General features: G+C 52.1%; 1 protein-coding gene across 4 annotated transcripts in view; it reads right to left on the bottom strand.

Moving 5' to 3' along the window:
- Positions 1-2,912: 2,912 nt before the first annotated feature.
- The window catches only part of LOC146751932 (uncharacterized), a 29,112-nt gene continuing 9,575 nt past the window's right edge, over positions 2,913-22,449 (bottom strand). Inside the window, exons 1-7 of one of the 4 annotated variants that reach the window (XM_085533416.1) lie at positions 22,194-22,391; positions 15,008-15,119; positions 10,900-11,013; positions 8,528-8,584; positions 5,756-5,878; positions 3,480-3,593; positions 2,913-3,033 (exon numbers count right to left, since the gene is read on the bottom strand). In XM_085533416.1, coding sequence (XP_085389542.1) covers positions 2,938-3,033; positions 3,480-3,593; positions 5,756-5,878; positions 8,528-8,584; positions 10,900-11,013; positions 15,008-15,119; positions 22,194-22,207 — 630 coding nt within the window. In that variant the 5' untranslated portion in view covers positions 22,208-22,391 and the 3' untranslated portion in view covers positions 2,913-2,937. Of the gene's footprint in view, positions 3,034-3,479; positions 3,594-5,755; positions 5,879-8,527; positions 8,585-10,899; positions 11,014-15,007; positions 15,120-18,651; positions 18,709-18,782; positions 19,239-22,193; positions 22,392-22,449 lie in introns of those variants that run through there. The other 3 variants (XM_085533415.1, XM_085533414.1, XM_085533417.1) reach the window with 3 other exon arrangements.

Below are 22,449 nucleotides of genomic sequence, written 5' to 3'. Positions count from 1 at the left end.
TGAGGGGAAAGGCGGAAGTGTTGGATCACGTGGAGAGGAAAATGGCGGGGTCACGTGATTGGGGGGGGGGGGGGCTGAAGTGTAAACGCGATCACGTGATCCGGGACCCTATAGGGACCTCTATAGGATTCCCTCCCATAGGACCCCCTATAGGACCCCATATAGGACCCCCCCATATAGGACCCCATAGGATCCTATAGGACCCCATAGGACCCCATAGCTGCCCCATAGGATCCTATAGGACCCCATAGGACCCCATAGCTGCCCCATAGGATCCTATAGGACCCCATAGAACCCCATAGCTGCCCTATAGGACCCCATAGGACCCCATAGGACCCCATAGCTGCCCCATAGGACCCTATAGGACCCCATAGGACCCCATAGCTGCCCCATAGGACCCTATAGGACCCCATAGAACCCCATAGCTGCCCCATAGGATCCTATAGGACCCCATAGAACCCCATAGCTGCCCCATAGGACCCTATAGGACCCCATAGGACCCCATAGCTGCCCCATAGGATCCTATAGGACCCCATAGGACCCCATAGCTGCCCCATAGGACCCCATAGGACCCCATAGAACCCCATAACCACCCCATAGAGCCCCATAACCGCCCCATAGGACCCCATAGAGCCCCATAGGACCCCATAGAGCCCCACAGGATCCTATAGGACCCCATAGAACCCCATAGGACCCCCTATAGGACCCCATAGGACCCCATAGAGCCCCATAGGACCCCCTATAGGACCCCCTATAGGACCCCCCCATATAGGACCCCCCATATAGGACCCCCATATAGGACCCCATATAGGACCACCCATATAGGACATCCCATATAGGTCCCCATATAGGACCCCATATAGGGCCCCCTATAGGACCCCCCCATATAGGACCCCATATAGGACACCCCCTATAGGACCCCCCCCTATAAGACCCCCCCATAGGACCCCCCCATATAGGACCCCTCCATATAGGACCCCCCATATAGACCCCCCCTATAGGACCCCCCCATATAGGACCCCCCCATATAGGACCCCCCCTATAGGACCCCCCCTATAGGACCCCCCATATAGGACCCCCCATATAGAACCCCCATATAGGACCCCCTATAGGACCCCCTCATATAGGACCCCCTATAGGACCCCCCATATAGGACCCCCCATATAGGACCCCATATATGACCCGCCCATATGGACCCCCAATATGGACCCCCCATATACGCCCCCCCCATAGGACCCCCCCTATAGGACCCACTATAGGACCTTCTATAGGACCCTCTATAGGCCCACCCCTATAGGACCTCCTATAGGACCCCCTACAGGACCCCCCCCATATAGGACCCCCCATATAGGACCCCCTATAGGACCCCTCTTATAGAACCCCCTATAGGACCCCCCATAGGACCCTCTGTAGGACCCACTATAGGACCCCCTATAGGACCCCCATATAAGACATCCCCATAGGATCCCCTATAGGACCCCCTATAGGACCCCCCATATAGGACCCCCTATAGGACCCCCCATATAGGACCCCCCATATAGGACCCCCCCCATAGGACCCCCCATAGGACCCCCCTATAGGACCCCCTATAGGATCCCCCCATATAGGACCCCCTATACGACCCCCCCTATAGGACCCCCCATATAGGACCCCCTATAGGACCCCCCATATAGGACCCCCTATAGGATCCCCCCATATAGGACCCCCTATAGGACCCCCCATATAGGACCCCATATAGGATCCCATATAGGATCCCCCATATAGGACCCCCATATAGGACCCCCCATAGGATCCCCATATAGGACCCCCTATAAGACCCCATATAGGACCCCCTATAGGACCCTCCATATAGGACCCCCCATATGGACCCCCTATAGGACCCCATATAGGACCCCCCATATAGGACCCCCCATATAGGACCCGCCCCATATAGGACCCCATATAGGACCCCCCATAGGATCCAATATAGGACCCCCCATATAGGACCCCATATAGGACCCCCCATATAGGACATCCCATATAGGTCCCCATATAGGACCCCATATAGGGCCCCCTATAGGATCCCCCCATATAGGACCCCCCATATAGGACACCCCCATAGGACCCTCTGTAGGACCCCCTATAGGACCCCCATATAAGACATCCCCATAGGATCCCCTATAGGACCCCATATAGGATCCCCTATAGGACCCCCATGTAGGGCCCCACCCCTATAGAACCCCATATAGGACCCCCTATAGGACCCCCCATATAGGACCCCCCATATAGGACCCCCCCACATAGGACCCCCCATATAGGTCCCCATATAGGACCCCATATAGGACCCCCTATAAGACCCCCTATAGGACCCCCATATAGGACCCCCTATAGGACCCCCCATATAGGACCCCATATAGGACCCCCATATAGGACCCCCCATATGGACCCCCTATAGGACCCCCCATATAGGACCCCCCATATAGGACCCCATATAGGACCCCATATAGGACCCCCTATAGGATCCCCCATATAGGACCCCCTATAGGACCCCACCCCTATAGAACCCCATATAGGACCCCCTATAGGATCCCCCATATAGGACCCCCTATATAGGACCCCCCATATAGGACCCCCCATATAGGACCCCCCATATAGGACCCCCTATATAGGACCCCCCATATAGGACCCCATATAGGACCCCCCCATATAGGACCCCCCATATAGGACCCCCCATATAGGACCCCATATAGGACCCCCCCATAGGACCCCCCATATAGGACCCCCCATATAGGACCCCCATATAGGACCCCCTATAGGACCCCCTATAGGACCCCAATATAGACCCCTTATATGGCCCCCCCCCATAGGGACCCTAATTAGGACCTCGCCCCGCCCCCCCTCCATCCCCATTGGACAAAAGGCGGAGACGTGGCCAGCGCTGATTGGTTCATTTATTGGTCACTCACTGCCTGTGGGCGGAGCCACGTCAGGCCCCGCCCCTTCAGTGGGCGTGGCCACGGGGAGGGGCGGAGCCGTCTGGTAAAGGACCAATGGCTGCAAGGAGGGGGCGGAGTCAATGACGTCATACAACAACCCTCCAATCAACACCCCCGCTTCACAAAGCCCCGCCCCCATTGTCACCTCCCATCCAATAGGAACGCTCCTCTCCCTTAGCCCCGCCCCCATTTATTAGCCACGCCCCAAGCCAATAGCCACGCCCACCGACCAATAGAAACGCTCCTCTCACGAAGCCCCGCCCCCATTATCAAATTTGCATAGCCCCGCCCCCCGACCAATAGCATCCCGCCTTGCTCCCGTAGCCCCGCCCCCTCCGTTGTCAAATTTGCATAGCCCCGCCCCCATTGTCCGTTCTATTTGCATGGCCCCTCCCCCAGCCAATAGCATCGCACCTCCCTCCCTTAGCCCCGCCCCTCATTGTCCGTTATATTTGCATAGTCCCGCCCCCCACTCCAAATCCTTGCTCCCCATTGGTCGCTCACCGCTTGGCCCCGCCCCACCAGGGCTCTTCCGGCCGCTACGGCCCCGCCCACCGCCAGCCCCACCTCCGTGGCGGTAGCCAATGAGAGAAGAGCTTGAGCTCCAAGCACCGCCCCCTGATGACGTCAGCGTTAGGCCACGCCCCCAACAACGGGGAGCCCCATAGGGACCCATAGAGACCCATAGAGACACATAGAGACCCATAGAGACCCATAGGGACCCATAGAGACCCATAGGGACCCATAGGGACCCATAGGGATCCATAGAGACCCCATAGAGACCCATAGGGACACATAGGGACACATAGAGACCCATAGGGACACATAGAGACCCATAGAGACCCATAGGGACACATAGAGACCCATAGAGACCCATAGGGACCCATAGAGACCCATAGGGACCCATAGAGACCCATAGGGACCCATAGAGACCCATAGGGATCCATAGAGACCCATAGAGACCCATAGGGACACATAGGGACACATAGAGACCCATAGGGACACATAGAGACCCATAGAGACCCATAGGGACACATAGAGACCCATAGAGACACATAGGGACCCATAGAGACCCATAGGGACCCATAGGGACCCATAGAGACCCATAGGGACCCCATAGGGACCCATAGAGATCCATAGAGACCCCATAGAGACCCCATAGACCCACAGAGACCCCATAGAGACACATAGAGACACATAGAGACCCATAGAGACCCATAGGGACCCATAGAGACACATAGGGACCCATAGAGACACATAGGGACCCATAGAGACACATAGTGACCCTATAGCGCCCCACAGAGACCCCATAGAGCCCCATAGAGACCCATAGGGACCTATAGAGACCCCATAGAGCCCCATAGAGCCCCATACCTGCATATAGGGCGCCATGGTCCAGCACCGCACGCAGCCGTGGGGCAGCAGCACCCCATAGAGACCCCATAGAGACCCATAGAGACCCCAAAGAGACCCATAGACCCATACAGACCCCATAGAAACCCCATAGAGACCCATAGAGCCCCATAGACACCCCATAGAGACCCATAGAGCCCCATAGAGCCCCATAGAGCCCCATAGAGCCCCCATACCTGCATATAGGGCGCCATGGTCCAGCAGCGCCCGCAGCCGTGGGGCAGCAGCACCCCATAGAGCCCCATAGAGACCCATAGAGACCCCATAGAGACCCATAGAGACCCATAGAAACCCCATAGAGCCCCATAGAGACCCATAGAGCCCCATAGAGCCCCATAGAGCCCCATAGAGCCCCATACCTGCATATAGGGCGCCATGGTCCAGCACCGCACGCAGCCGTGGGGCAGCAGCACCCCATAGAGCCCCATAGAGACCCATAGAGACCCCATAGAGACCCATAGACCCATACAGACCCCATAGAAACCCCATAGAGACCCATAGAGCCCCATAGAGACCCATAGAACCCCATAGAGCCCCATAGAGACCCATAGAACCCCATAGAGCCATCATAGAGCCCCCTGACCTGCATATAGGGCGCCACGGTCCAGCACCGCAAGCAGCCGTGGGGCAGCAGCACCCCACAGAGCCCCATAGAGACCCATAGAGACCCACAGAGACCCCATAGAGCCCCATAGAGACCCCATAGAGACCCCATAAAGACCCATAGAGACCCATAGAGACCACATAGAGACCCATAGACCCATACAGACCCCATAGAAACCCCATAGAGACCCATAGAGCCCCATAGAGACCCATAGAGACCCATAGAGCCCCATAGAGCCCCATAGAGACCCATAGAGACCCATACCTGCATATAGGGCGCCATGGTCCAGCACCGCACGCAGCCGTGGGGCAGCAGCACCCCATAGAGACCCATAGAGACCCCATAGAGACCCCATAGAGCCCCACAGAGACCCCATAGAGCCCCACAGAGACCCCATAGAGCCCCATAGAGACCCATAGAGGCCCACAGAGACCCCATAGAGCCCCATAGAGCCCCATAGAGACTCATAGAGACCCATAGAGACCCCATAGAGCCCCATAGACCCACAGAGACCCACAGAGACTCCATAGAGACCCCATAGAGATCCATCGAGCCCCATAGACACCCCATAGACCCCCATAGCCCCCCACAGAGCCCCATAGAGACCCATAGAGACCCATAGAGACCCACAGAGCCCCATAGAGACCCATAGAGACCCATAGGAACCCATAGAGACCCACAGAGCCCCATAGAGGCCCATAGAGCCCCATAGACACCCCATAGAGCCCCATAGAGCCCCATAGAGCCCCATAGAGCCCCATACCTGCATATAGGGCGCCATGGTCCAGCACCGCACGCAGCCGTGGGGCAGCAGCACCCCATAGAGAACCAGCGCCAGCGTGGACACCACCGCGCTCAGCACCGACAGCGCCAGCGACGCACGAGCCTATGGAACCAATGGGAACATATGGAATACCCTATAGAATACTATGGTACCCTATGGGATCCTATGGGATACTATGGTATCCTATGGGCACCCTATAGTATCCTATGGTATCCTATGGGCACCCTATGGAACCCTATGGCACCCTATGGTACCCTATGGTATCCTATGGTATCCTATGGGAACCCAATGGGACCATATGGAACCCTATGGTATCCTATGGTAACCTATGGGCACCCTATGGCTTCCAATGGGAACCCTATGGTATCCTATGGGAACCCAATGGGACCCTATGGGCACCGTATGGTACCCTATGGCACCCTATGGTATCCTATGGGAACCCAATGGGACCATATGGCACCCTATGGTATCCTATGAGCACCCTATGGTATCCTATGGGCACCCTATGGAACCCTATGGTATCCTATGGTATCCTATGGGCACCCTATGGGACCCCTATGGCACCCTATGGTATCCTATGGGCACCCTATGGGACCCAATGGGACCCTATGGGCACCGTATGGTACCCTATGGAACCCTATGGGCACCCTATGGAACCCTATGGTATCATATGGCATCCAATGGTATCCTATGGGGACCCTATGGTATCCTATGGGCACCCTATAGTATCCTATGGCATCTTATGGTATCCTATGGGCACCCTATGGTATCCTATGGTATCCTATAAGCACCCTATGGGAACATATGGAACCCTATGGTACCCTATGGTACCCTATGGAACCCTATGGTATCCTATGGCATCCTATGGTATCCTATGGGGACCCTATGGTATCCTATGGGCACCCAATGGGACCATATGGAACCCTATAGCACCCTATGGTATCCTATGGGCACCCTATGGAACCCTATGGTATCCTATTGCCACCCTATGGAGACCCAATGGAACCCTATGGCACCCAATGGAACCCTATGGGCATCCTATGGAACCCTATGGTATCCTATGGGACCCTATAGCACCCTATGCACCCTATAGCACTCTATGGCACCCTATAGCCCCCTATGGGACCCTATAGCACCCTATGGCCCCCTATAGCCCCCTATGGCACCCTATAGCACCCTATAGCCCCCTATGGCACCCTATGGCACCCTATAGCCCCCTATGGCACCCTATGGCACCCTATGGCCCCATATAGCACCCTATAGCCCCCCATAGCACCCAATGGGACCCTATAGCCCCCTATAGCCCCCTATAGCCCCCTATAGCACCCTATGGGACCCTATAGCACCCTATGGGACCCTAGAGCACCCTATAGCACCCTATGGCACCCTATAACACCCTATGGCCCCCTATAGCCCCCTATAGCACCCTATAGCACCCTATGGGACCCTATAGCACCCTATAGCACCCTATAGCACCCTATGGGACCCTATAGCACCCTACAGCACCCTATAGCACCCTATGGGACCCTATAGCCCCCTACAGCACCCTATAGCACCCTATGGGACCCTATAGCACCCTATAGCACCCTATAGCACCCTATGGGACCCTAGAGCACCCTATGGGACCCTAGAGCACCCTATAGCACCCTATAGCACCCTATGGCACCCTATGGCACCCTATGGCCCCATATAGCACCCTACAGCCCCCCATAGCACCCTATGGGACCCTATAGCCCCCTATAGCCCCCCATAGCACCCTATGGGACCCTATAGCCCCCTATAGCCCCCCATAGCACCCTATGGGACCCTAGAGCACCCTATAGCCCCCCATAGCACCCTATGGGACCCTATAGCACCCTATGGGACCCTATAGCCCCCTATAGCACCCTATGGCACCCTATAGCACCGTATGGCACCCTATAGCCCGCTATAGCCCCCTATGGCACCCTATGGCACCCTATGGAACCCTATGGCACCCTATGGAACCCTATAGCACCTATAGCACCCTATGGCACCCTATGGCACCCTATAGCACCCTATGGCACCCTATAGCCCCCCATAGCACCCTATAGCACCCTATGGCCCCCTATGGCACCCCATAGCCCCCTATAGCCCCCTATAGCACCCTATGGGACCCTATAGCACCCAATGGGACTCTATAGCCCCCTATAGCACCCTATGGGACCCTATAGCCCCCTATAGCCCCCCATAGCACCCTATGGGACCCTATAGCCCCCTATAGCCCCCCATAGCACCCTATGGGACCCTATAGCCCCCTATAGCCCCCCATAGCACCCTATGGGACCCTATAGCCCCCTATAGCCCCCCATAGCACCCTATGGGACCCTATAGCCCCCTATAGCCCCCCATAGCACCCTATGGGACCCTATAGCCCCCCATAGCACCCTATGGGACCCTATAGCCCCCCATAGCACCCTATGGGACCCTATAGCCCCCTATAGCCCCCCATAGCACCCTATGGGACCCTATAGCCCCCTATAGCCCCCCATAGCACCCTATGGGACCCTATAGCCCCCCATAGCACCCTATGGGACCCTATAGCCCCCCATAGCACCCTATAGCACCCTATGGGACCCTATAGCCCCCCATAGCACCCTATAGCACCCTATGGGACCCTATAGCCCCCCATAGCACCCTATAGCACCCTATGGGACCCTATAGCCCCCCATAGCACCCTATAGCACCCTATGGGACCCTATAGCACCCCATAGCCCCCTATATTCCACTCACCAGCCCCACAACGTCCTTCTCAGCCGCAGCCACCAGCACCGCCCCCGTCACCATCACCTGTGGGGTGACACCACCCCATAGACACCCCATAGCGACCCCATAGACACCCCATAGATACCCCGTAGACCCCATAGACACCCCATAGACCCCATAGCGACCCCATAGACACCCCATAGATACCCCATAGACCCCATAACCGCCCCATAACCACCCCATAACCATCCAAAACCACCCCATAGCCACCCAAAATGCCCCATGACCACCCCATGCCCACCCCATAACCACCCCATAACCACCCCATATACCCCATAACCACCCCATAACCACCCCATATACCCCATAACCACCCCATAACCACCCCATATACCCCATAACCACCCCATAACCACCCCATATACCCCATAACCACCCCATAACCACCCCATATACCCCATAACCACCCCATATACCCCATAACCACCCCATAACCACCCCATACCCACCCCATAACCACCCCATATACCCCATAACCACCCCATATACCCCACAACCACCCCATAACCACCCCATATACCCCATAACCCCCCCCATATACCCCATAACCACCCCATAACCACCCCATACCCACCCCATAACCACCCCATATACCCCATAACCCCCCCCATATACCCCATAACCACCCCATAGCCACCCCATATACCCCATAACCGCCCCATAACCACCCCATATACCCCATAACCACCCCATAACCACCCCATATCCACCCCATATATCCCATAACCCCCCCATAACCACCCCATAACCCCCCCATATACCCCATAACCACCCCATATACCCCATAACTGCCCCATACCCACCCCATATCCACCCCATATACCCCATAAGTGCCCCATAACCTCCCCATAACCACCACATAACCACCCCATATACCCCATAACCACCCCATATACCCCATAACCACCTTATAACCAACCCATATGCCCCATAACCACCCCATAAGTGCCCAATGTGCCCCATAACCACCCCATAACCACCCCATAGCCACCCCATATACCCCATAACCGCCCCATAAGTGCCCCATAACCACCCCATATGCCCCATAACCACCCCATAACCCCCTCATAACCACCCCATAACCACCCCATATACCCCATAACCGCCCCATACCCACCCCATGTGCCCCATAACCACCCCATAACCACCCCATATACCCCATAACCACCCCATAACCACCCCATACCCACCCAAAACCAACCCCATACCCACCCCATAACCCCATACCCACCCCATAACCACCCCATAACCACCCCATGTGCCCCATACCCACCCCATATACCCCATAACCCCCCCATATACCCCATAACCACCCCATAGCCACCCCATATACTCCATAACCACCCCATAACCACCCCATAACCCCCCATACCCACCCCATAACCACCCCATATACCCCATCTACCCCATACCCACCCCATAACCACCTCATATACCCCATAAGCACCCCATATACCCCATAACCGCCCAGAAGTGCCCCATAAGTGCCCAATGTGCCCCATAACTGCCCCATAACCATCCCATATCCACCCCATATACCCCATAATCACCCCATATACCCCATAACCACCCCATAACCACCCCATATACCCCATATGCCCCATAACCCCCCCATAAGCCCCCCATACCCACCCCATAGCCACCCCATATACCCCATAGCCACCCCATAGCCACCCCATATACCCCATAACCACCCTATATGCCCCATAACCACCCCATGTGCCCCATAACCCCCCCATAACCACCCCATATCCACCCCATATGCCCCATAACCACCCCATATACCCCATACCCACCCCATAACCACCCCATATACCCCATAGCCACCACATATACCCCATAACCCCCCCATAACCACCCCATATTCCCCATAACCCCCCCATATCCACCCCATAGCCACCCCATATACCCCATAACCACCCCATATACCCCATATCTGCCCCATATCCACCCCATATCCACCCCATATACCCCATAACCGCCCCATAACCCCCCCATATCCACCCCATACCCGCCCCATAGCCACCCCATATACCCCATACCCACCCCATATACCCCATAACCACCCCATACCCACCCCATAGCCACCCCATACCCACCCATATCCACCCCATATACCCCATAATCACCCCATAACCACCCCATAGCCACCCCATATACCCCATAACCACCCCATATACCCCATAACCCCCCCATATGCCCCCCATACCCACCCCATAGCCACCCCATATACCCCATAACCACCCCATAGCCACCCCATATGCCCTATAGGTGCCCCATAACCACCCCATATACCCCATACCCACCCCATACCCACCCCATATCCACCCCATAGTTACCAGCAGCCCGGAGCCCACAGGGACCCCGAGTTGGGCGCTCAGCGGTTCCTGTAGGGCCGCCAACAGAGCCGACCCCAAAGAGGATTGAAGGGCACCCAGCACCAGCTGCGTCACCTGGGGGGCACCGACCCATAGGGACACATAGAACCCCATAGGGACACATAGGGACACATAGAACCCCATAGGGACACATAGGGACACATAGAACCCCATAGGGACACATAGGGACACATAGGGACACATAGGGATCCATAGAGACCCATAGAGAGACATAGGGACCCCATAGGGACACATAGACCCCATAGGGACACATAGAGACCCCATAGGGACACATAGGGACCCCATAGGGACACATAGACCCCATAGAACCCCATAAAGACCCCATAGGGATCCATAGGGACACGTAGAGACCCCATAGGGACACATAGGGACCCATAGAGACCCATAGGGACCCCATAGAGACCCCATAAAACCCCATAGAGACCCCATAGGGACACATAGGGACCCTTAGAGACCCCATAGGGACACATAGGGACACATAGGGACCCCATAGAGACACCATAGGGATCCATAGGGACACATAGGGACACATAGAGACCCCATAGGGACACAAAGGGACCCATAGGGACACATAGAGACCCCATAGAGACCCCATAGAACCCCATAGAGATCCCATAGGGATCCATAGGGACACGTAGAGACCCCATAGAGAGACATAGGGACACATCAACCCCATAGGGACCCCATAGACCTCATAGAGACCCCATAGGGACACATAGGGATCCATAGGGACACTATAGATACCCCATAGAGACCCCATAGGGATCCATAGGGACACATAGGGACCCCATAGAGACACATAGAGAGACATAGGGACACATAGGAACCCCATAGGGACCCATAGGGACACATAGGGACCCCATAGGGACACATAGGGACACATAGGGACCCCATAGGGACACATAGGGATACATAGGGACACATAGGGACCCCATAGAGACCCCATAGAGACACATAGGGACGCATAGGGACACATAGAGACCCATAGGGACACATAGGGACCCATAGAGAGACATAGGGACCCCATAGGGACACATAGGGACCCATAGAGACCCCATAGGGACACATAGGGACACATAGAGACCCCATAGAGAGACATAGGGATCCCATAGGGACACATAGGGACCCATAGAGACCCCATAGGGACACATCGACACCATAGGGACCCCATAGACCTCATAGAGACCCCATAGGGACACATAGGGACCCCATAGAGACCCATAGGGACCCCATAGAGACCCCATAGAGAGACATAGGGACCCCATAGGGACACATAGAGACCCCATAGAGACCCATAGAGACACATAGGGACACATAGGGACACATAGGGACCCCATAGAGACACCATAGAGACACCATAGGGATCCATAGGGACCCCATAGGGACACAAAGACCCCATAGGGACACATAGACCCCATAGGGACCCCATAGGGATCCATAGAGACACATAGAGACCCCATAGGGACACATAGAGACACATAGGGACACATAGAGACCCCATAGGGACACATAGGGACCCCATAGGGACCCATAGGGACACATAGAGACCCCATAGAGAGACATAGGGACCCCATAGGGACACATAGGGACCCATAGAGACCCCATAGGGACACATAGGGACACATAGGGACACATAGGGACACATAGGGACCCCATAGAGAGACATAGGGACCCATAGGGACACATAGAGACCCCATAGAGAGACATAGGGACCCCATAGGGACACATAGGGACACATAGGAACCCCATAGGGACCCATAGGGACACATAGAGACCCCATAGAACCCCATAGAGACCCATAGAGACATATAGGGACACATAGGGACCCCATAGAACCCCATAGAGACCCCATAGAGAGACATAGGGACACATAGAGACCCCATAGGGACACATAGGGACACATAGGGACACATAGAGACCCCATAGAACCCCATAGGGACACATAGGGACCCCATAGGGACACATAGGGACACATAGGGACCCATAGGGACCCCATAGGGACACATAGGGACACATAGGGACCCATAGAGCACCACAGAGACCCATAGGGACCCCATAGAGACCCCATAGAGAGACATAGGGACACATAGGGACCCCATAGGGACACATAGAGCACCACAGAGACCCCATAGAGACCCCATAGAGACACATAGGGACCCCATAGAGACCCCATAGGGATCCATAGAGACCCATAGGGACCCCATAGGGACACATAGGGACACATAGGGACCCATAGGGATCCATAGGGACTCATAGGGACCCCATAGGGACACATAGGGACCCATAGGGACACATAGAGACCCATAGGGACACATTGGGACCCCATAGGGACACATAGGGACCCATAGAGACCCCATAGAGAGACATAGGGACCCCATAGGGACACATAGGGACCCATAGAGACCCCATAGGGACACATAGGGACACATAGGGACCCCATAGAGACACCATAGGGATCCATAGGGACACATAGAGACCCCATAGGGACACATAGACCCCATAGGGACCCCATAGGGATCCATAGAGACACATAGAGACCCCATAGGGACACATAGGGACACATAGAGACCCCATAGGGACACATAGAGACCCCATAGAGACCCCATAGGGACACATAGAGACCCATAGAGACCCCATAGGGACACATAGAGCCCCATAGACCCCATAGAGCACCACAGAGACCCATAGAGACCCATAGGGACCCCATAGAGACCCCATAGAACCCCACAGAGACCCATAGGGACACATAGGGACCCCATAGGAACACATAGAGACCCCATAGAGACCCCATAGGGACACATAGAGACCCATAGAGACCCCATAGGGACACATAGGGACCCCATAGAGACCCCATAGGGACACATAGAGACCCATAGAGCACCACAGAGACCCATAGAGACCCATAGGGACCCCATAGAGACCCCACAGAACCCCATAAAGACCCCATAGGGATCCATAGGGACACATAGGGACCCATAGAGACCCCATAGGGACACATAGGGACACATAGGGACCCATAGGGACACATAGAGACCCATAGGGACACATAGAGACCCCATAGGGACACATAGGGACACATAGGGACCCCATAGGGACACATAGAGACCCCATAGGGATCCATAGGGACCCCATAGGGACACATAGACCCCATAGGGACCCCATAGGGATCCATAGAGACACATAGAGACCCCATAGGGACACATAGGGACACATAGAGACCACATAGGGACACATAGGGACCCCATAAAGACCCCATAGAGACCCCATAGGGACCCCATAGAACCCCATAAAGACCCCATAGGGACACATAGAGACCCCATAGGGACCCCATAGGGACACATAGGGACCCCATAGAGAACCCATAGGGACACATAGGGACCCCATAGGGACACACAGAGACCCCATAGAGACCCCATAGAGACCCACAGAGCCCCATAGAGACCCCATAGAGCCCCAGAGACACCCCATAGACCCCCATAGCCCCCATAGAGCCCCATAGTGACCCCATAGCCCCCCATAGAGCTCCATAGTGACCCCATAGAGCCCCATAAAGCCCCATAGCCCCCCATAGAGCCCCATAGAGACCCCATAGAGACCTATAGAGACCCCATAGAGCCCCACAGAGATCCATAGAGACCCCATAGACACCATAGAGACCCCATAGAGACGCCATAGAGACCCATAGCCCCCCATAGAGACCCCATAGAGCCCCATAGAGACCCATAGAGACCCACAGAGACCCCATAGAGCCCCATAGAGACCCATAGAGACCCCATAGCCCCTCATAGAGACCCCATAGAGCCCCATAGTGACCCCATAGAGCCCCATAAAGACCCCATAGAGACCCATAGAGACCCCATAGAGCCCCATAGAGACCCCATAGACCCCCATAGCCCCCCATAGCCCACATAGAGACCCATAGAGACCCCATAGAGCCCCATAGAGACCCACAGAGACCCCATAGAGCCCCATAGAGCCCCATAGAGACCCACAGAGACCCCATAGAGCCCCATAGAGCCCCATAGATCCCCATAGGGCCCCCACTCACCCCCAGTGCCTTGGCCTCCCCCCTCAGGCCCCGTTTGGGTTTATGGGGGGCTCCATTTTCGGGTCCCCCCGGGACGATTCGGGTCAGCACCACGACCTCCTCCATGGGGCCGCTGTGGGGCACAAGGTCCCATTAGAACATCCCATAATGATCCCCAGCCATAAACCCCATTACATCCCATAATAAACCCCATAAAGGACCCCACCATCCCATAAGAACCCCCCTCCATCCCATAATAGCCCATTATAACCCCCTGCCATCCCATAATATCCCATTATAACCCCCTGCCATCCCATAATACCCCACCATACACGCCATAATACCCCACAAAACCCATAGAGACCCATAGACACCCCATAAAGACCCCATAGAGACACATAGAGACCCCATAGGGACCCTATAGAGACCCATAGGGAACCATAGAGACCCATAGAGCCCTATAGAGACCCATAGAGACCCCATAGGGACCCATAGAGACCCCATAGAGACACATAGAGACCCATAGGGACCCCATAGAGACCCCATAAAGACCCCATAGAGCCCCATAGGGACCCTATAGAGACCCATAGTGACCCATAGAGACCCCATAGAGACCCATAGAGACCCCATAGAGACCCATAGGGACCCATAGAGACCCCATAGATACCCATAGGGACCCATAGGGACCCATAGAGACCCCATAGAGACCCATAGGGACCCCATAGAGACACATAGAGACCCATAGGAACCCATAGAGACACATAGAGATCTCATAGAGACCCATAGAGACCCATAGGGACCCCATAGAGACCCATAGGGACCCATAGAGACCCATAGGGACCCATAGAGACCCCATAGAGACCCATAGAGACCCCATAGAGACCCCATAGAGCCCTATAGAGACCCATAGAGGCCCATAGAGACCCATAGGGACCCCATACAGCCCCATAGGGACCCCTTGCCATCCCATAATACCCCATTATAACCCCATCCATCCCATAATACCCCCCCATCCATCCCATGGCAGAGGGTTACTATGGGGTATTATGGGATGGCAGGGGGTCCCTATGGGTCTCTATGGGGGCTATGGGGCTCTATGGGTCCCTATGGGGTCTCTATGGGGGCTATGGGGCTCTATGGGGTCTCTATGGGGTCTTTATGGGGTTCTATGGGTCCCTATGGATCCCTATGGGGTCTTTTGGGGGCTCTATGGGGTTCTATGGGTCTCTATGGGGTCTCTATGGGGTTCTATGGGGTCTCAATGGGGTTCTATGGGGTCTCAATTGGTCTCTATGGGTCCCTATGGGGTCTTTATGGGGCTCTATGGGGTCTCTATGGATCCCTATGAGTCCCTATGGGTCTCTATGGGGTCTTTATGGGGTTCTATGGGGTCTTTATGGGGCTCTATGGGGTCTCTATGGATCCCTATGCGTTCCTATGGGTCTCTATGAAGTCTTTATGGGGTTCTATGGGGTTCTATGGGGTCTCTATGGGTCTCTATGGGGTCCCTATGGGTCTCTATGGGGCTTTATGGGGTCTATGGGGTCTTTATGCGGTTCTATGGATCCCTATGCGTCCCTATGGGGTCTCTATGGGGTCTATGGGGTCTTTATGGGGTTCTATGGGGTCTCTTTGGGGCTCTATGGGTCTCTATGGGGTTCTATGGGGGCTATGGGTCTCTATGGGGTCTTTATGGGGTTCTATGGGGTCTCTATGGGGTTCTATGGGGTCTCTATGGGGTTCTATGGGGTCTCAATTGGTCTCTATGGGGTCTTTATGGGGCTCTATGGGGTCTCTATGGATCCCTATGAGTCCCTATGGGTCTCTATGGGGTCTTTATGGGGTTCTATGGGGTTCTATGGGGTCTCTATGAGTCTCTATGGGTCTCTATGGGGCTCTATGGGGTCTTAAAGGGGTTCTATCGGGCTCTATGGGGTCTCAATGGGGTCTATGGGGTCTTAAAGGGGTTCTATGGGGTCTCTATGGGGCTCTGTGGGGTCTCTATGGATCTCTATGGGGTCTCTTTGGGCTCTATGGGGTCCCTATGGGGTCTCTATGAGTCTCAATGGGTCTCAATGGGGTCTATGGGGTCTTTATGGGGTTCTATGGGGCTCTATGAGGTCTCTATGGATCCCTATGGGGTCTTTTGGGGGCTCTATGGGGTTCTATGGGGCTATGGGTCTCTGTGGGTCTCTATGGGGCTCTATGGAGTCTATGGGGTCTTTATGGGGTCTATGGGGTCTCTATGGGGCTCTATGGGGTCTTAATGGGGTCCCTATGGGGTGTCTATGGGGCTCTATGGGGTCTATAGGGTCTTAAAGGGGTTCTATGGGGCTCTATGGGGTCTTTATGGGGTTCTATGGGGTCTCTATGGGGCTCTATGGGGTCTCTATGGGGTCTTTATGGGGCTCTATGGGGTCTCTATGGATCTCTATGGGGTCTCTATGGGGTCCTATGGGGTCTCTATGGGGTCTTAAAGGGGTACTATGGGGTCTCAATGGGGTTCTATGGGGTCTCAATTGGTCTCTATGGGTCCCTATGGGGTCTTTATGGGGCTCTATGGGGTCTCTATGGGGTCTCTATGGGGTTTCTATGGGGTCTCTATGAGTCTCTATGGGGTCTTAAAGGGGTTCTATGGGGCTCTATGGGGCTCTATGTGGTCTTAAAGGGGTTCTATGGCGTCTCAATGGGGCTCTATGGGGTCTATGACGTCTTTATGGGGTTCTATGGGGTCTCTATGGGGTTCTATGGGGTCTTCATGGGGTTCTATGGGGTCTTTATGGGGTCTCTATGGATCCCTATGGGGTCTCTATGCGGTCTATGGGGTCTTTATGAGGTTCTATGGGGTCTCTATGGGGCTCTATGGGTCCCTATGGGGTCTTTATGGGTCTCTATGGGGTCTCTATGGATCCCTATGGGCTCTCTATGGGGTTCTATAGGGCTCTATGGGTCTCTATGGGGCTCTATGGGGTCTTAAAGGGGTTCTATGGGGTCTCAATGGGTCTCTATGGGTCCCTATGGGGTCTTTATGGGGTCTCTATGGATCCCTATGCGTCCCTATGGGTCTCTATGGGGTCTTTATGGGGTTCTATGGGGTTCTATGGGGTCTCTATGAGTCTCTATGGGTCTCTATGGGGTCTATGGGGTCTTAAAGGGGTTCTATGGGGCTCTATGGGGCTCTATGGGGTCTTTATGGGGTTCTATGGGGTCTCTATGGGGCTCTATGGGGTCTCTATGGGGTCTTTATGGGGCTCTATGGGGTCTCTATGGGGTCTCTATGGGGTCCTATGGGGTCTCTATGGGGCTCTATGGGGTCTCTATGGGGTCTTAAAGGGGTTCTATGGGGTCTCTATGGGGCTCTATGGGGTCTTAAAGGGGTTCTATGGGGTCTCAATGGGTCTCTATGGAATCCCTATGGGGTCTTTATGGGGCTCTATGGGGTCTCTATGGATTCCTATGCGTCCCTATGGGGTCTTTATGGGGTTCTATGGGGTCTCTATGGGGTCTCTATGAGTCTCTATGGGTCTCTATGGGGCTCTATGGGCTCTCTATGGGGTTCTATGGGGTCTCTATGGGGTCTATGGGGTCCCATCCATCCCATAATACCCCATATATCCCATAATACCCCCATCCACCCCATAATATCCCCCTCCATCCCATAATACCCGGCCGCCATTTTGGACTTTGGACCCCCCCCGTCCGCCATCTTGGATTTAAGCTCCGCCCCTTTTTGGGGCCTGGTTTCTTTTTTAAGGTGAAACCGAGCGATTTTGGTTAAAAAAAGCCCCATTTTTACCTTTTTTCTTCATTTTTTTCACCATTTTGTTGCCTCCGATCATTTTTTGGGCTGAAAACGGTCAATTTTAGGGGTTTGAGCCTCAATTTTGGGGGAAAATCACTAATTTTGGGGCTGATTGACATTTCCTACCAGTTTTGCCCAAAATCCCCATTTTTATTAGTCAAAAATCGCCATTTTGACCCAAAATTCCCATTTTTCACTCTCAAAAATCACCATTTTTAATTCAAGTCGCCATTTTGACCCCAAATCCCCACTTTCCAATGTCAAAAATCCCCATTTTTAACCAAAATCCCAATTTTTTACCCCCCAAAATCCCCATTTTTTACAAAAAATTCCCATTTTACATCCCCCATTTTTATTGCTCAAAAATCGCCATTTTTGCCCCAAATCCCCATTTTTATTACCCGAAAATCCCCATTTGACCCTAAATATCCATTTTCCATTGCCAAAAATCGCTATTTTATTACACAAAAGTCGCTATTTTTACCCCAAATCCCCATTTCTAACCCCAAAAATCCCCATTTTTAACCAAAACCCCCATTTTTATTGCTCAAAAATCACCATTTTTGCCCCAAAATCCCCATTTTTAACCAAAATCCCCCATTTTCCATTGTCAAAAATTGTCATTTTTACCCCAAATCTCCATTTCTAACCCCCAAAATCGCCATTTTTAATCAAAATCCCCATTTTTCCCCCAAAATTCCACCACTTCGTGCTCAAAAATCGCCATTTTTAACCAAAATCCCCATTTCCATTGCCAAAAATCACTATTTTTAACGAATATCCCCATTTCTAACCCCCCAAAATCCCCATTTTTGCCCCAAAATCCCCATTTCTAACCCCAAAAATCCCCATTTTTAACCAAAATCCCCCATTTTTATTGCTCAAAAATCACCATTTTGACCCAAAATCCCCATTTCTAACCCCAAAAAATCCCCATTTTGACCACAAACCCCCATTTTCCATTGTTAAAAATCACCATTTTAACCAAAATCCCCATTTTTAACCCCAAAATCCCCATTTTTATTACCCCAAAAATCCCATTTTGACCCAAAATCCCCATTTCCATTGCCAAAAATCACTATTTTTAACGAAAATCCCCATTTCTATCCCCAAAATCGCCATTTTTATCCCCAAACCCCCATTTTCCATTGCCAAAAATCGCTATTTTTAACGAAAATCGCCATTTCTAACCCCAAAATCCCCATTTTTATTGCTCAAAAATCGCCATTTTTGCCCCAAATCCCCATTTTTGACCCCAAAAATCCCCATTTTTAACCCAAAATCCCCATTTTCCATTGCCAAAAATCGCTATTTTTAACGAAAATCCCCATTTTTAACCAAAATCCCCATTTTTATTGCTCAAAAATCGCAATTTTTGCCCGAAATCCCCATTTCTAACCCCCAAAATCCCCATTTTTAACCAAAATCCCCATTTTTAACCCCAAAATCCCCATTTTAACCAAAATCCCCCATTTTTATTGCTCAAAAATCCCCATTTTTGCCCCAAAATCCCCATTTTTAACCCCAAAAATCCCCATTTTCCATTGCCAAAAATCAATATTTTTAACGAAAATCCCCATTTTTAACCCCAAAATCCCCATTTCCATTGCCAAAAATCGCCATTTTTAACCAAAATCCCATTTCTAACCCCAAAAAATCCCCATTTCTAACCCCAAAATTCCCATTTTTATCCCCAAATCCCCATTTTCCATTGCCAAAAATCACTATTTTTAACGAAAATCCCCATTTTTAACCCCAAAATCCCCATTTTTATTACCCAAAAAATCCCCATTTTGACCCCAAAATCCCCATTTCCATTGCCAAAAATCACTATTTTTTAACGAAAATCCCCATTTTTAACCAAAATCCCCATTTTCCATTGTCAAAAATCCTCATTTTGACCCAAAATCCCCATTTTTCACTCTCAAAAATCACCATTTTGATCCAAAACCCCCATTTTTATTGCTCAAAATCCCCATTTTTGCCCCAAAATCCCCATTTTTAACCCCAAAAATCCCCATTTTCCATTGCCAAAAATCGCTATTTTTAACGAAAATCCCCATTTTTAACCCAAAATCCCCATTTTATTGCTCAAAAATCGCTATTTTTGATCCAAAATCCCCATTTTTATTGCTCAAAAATCACCATTTTTGCCCGAAACCCCCATTTTTAACCCCAAAATCCCCATTTTCCATTGCCAAAAATCACTATTTTTAACGAAAATCCCCATTTCTAACCCCAAAAATCCCCATTTGACCCCAAATATCCATTTTTATTGTCAAAATTCACTATTTTTAACGAAAATCCCCATTTCTAACCCCAAAAATCCCATTTTGACCCAAAACTCCCCATTTTTAACCCAAAACTCCCCATTTTTAAACCAAAATCCCCCATTTTTAATGCTCAAAAATCACCATTTTTGACCCAAATCCCCATTTCTAACCCCCAAAATCGCCATTTTTAACCAAAATCCCCATTTTAACCCCCAAACCCCCATTTTCCATTGCCAAAAATCGCTATTTTTAACAAAAATCCCCATTTCTAACCCCAAAAAATCACCATTTTAACCAAAATCCCCATTTCTAACCCCAAAAATCGCCATTTTGACCCCAAATCCCCATTTCCATTGCCAAAAATCACTATTTTTTAACGAAAATCCCCACTTTCCATTGTCAAAAATCCCCATTTTGACCCAAAATCCCCATTTTTCACTCTCAAAAATCACCATTTTAACCCAAAACCCCCATTTTTATTGCTCAAAAATCGCCATTTTTGACCCAAAATCCCCATTTTCCATTGCCAAAAATCACTATTTTTAACGAAAATCCCCATTTCTAACCCCCAAAAATCCCCATTTTTAACCAAAACCCCCATTTTTATTGCTCAAAAATCGCCATTTTTGCACCAAAATCCCCATTTTTAACCAAAATCCCCCATTTTCCATTGTCAAAAATTGCCATTTTTACCCCAAATCCCCATTTCTAACCCCAAAAATCGTCATTTTTACCCAAAATCCCCATTTTTCCCCCAGAATTCCACCACTTCGTGCTCAAAAATCGCCATTTTTAACCAAAATCCCCATTTCTATTACCCAAAAATCGCCATTTTTAACCAAAATCCCCATTTTCCATTGCCAAAAATCGCTATTTTTAATGAAAATCCCCATTTCTAACCCCAAAACTCCCCATTTTTCCCCAAAAATTCCACCACTTCGTGCTCAAAAATCGCCATTTTTAACCAAAATCCCCCATTTTTAACCCAAAAATCCCCATTTTCCATTGCCAAAAATCGCTATTTTTAACGAAAATCCCCATTTTTAACCCCAAAATCCCCATTTCCATTGCCAAAAATCACTATTTTTAACCCAAAAAATCTCCATTTTTAACCAAAATCCCCATTTCTAACCCCAAAATCCCCATTTTTGCCCCAAATTCCTCCCCAAAATCGCTATTTTCATCCTTTGATCCCGCCGTCGTTTTTGGGGTAAAAAAGCGCCGTTTTGGGTTCTCCGATGAGGGCGATGGATGGGGGAGGCCACGTGACCACGGCGGCGATGCGGTATGACGTCATCGGTGACGTCATCAGAGGCGCCGGGACGCAGCCCTATATATATATATATATATATATAATGGGGGGGGGGGTCAGTTATGGACCCAAAATC

This window comes from Coturnix japonica, unplaced genomic scaffold (genome assembly GCF_054131305.1).
Source record: "Coturnix japonica strain WE unplaced genomic scaffold, WE-NBRP24 Scf060, whole genome shotgun sequence".
Lineage (NCBI taxonomy): Eukaryota > Metazoa > Chordata > Aves > Galliformes > Phasianidae > Coturnix > Coturnix japonica.
This window is presented reverse-complemented; position numbering and strand designations above follow the sequence as displayed.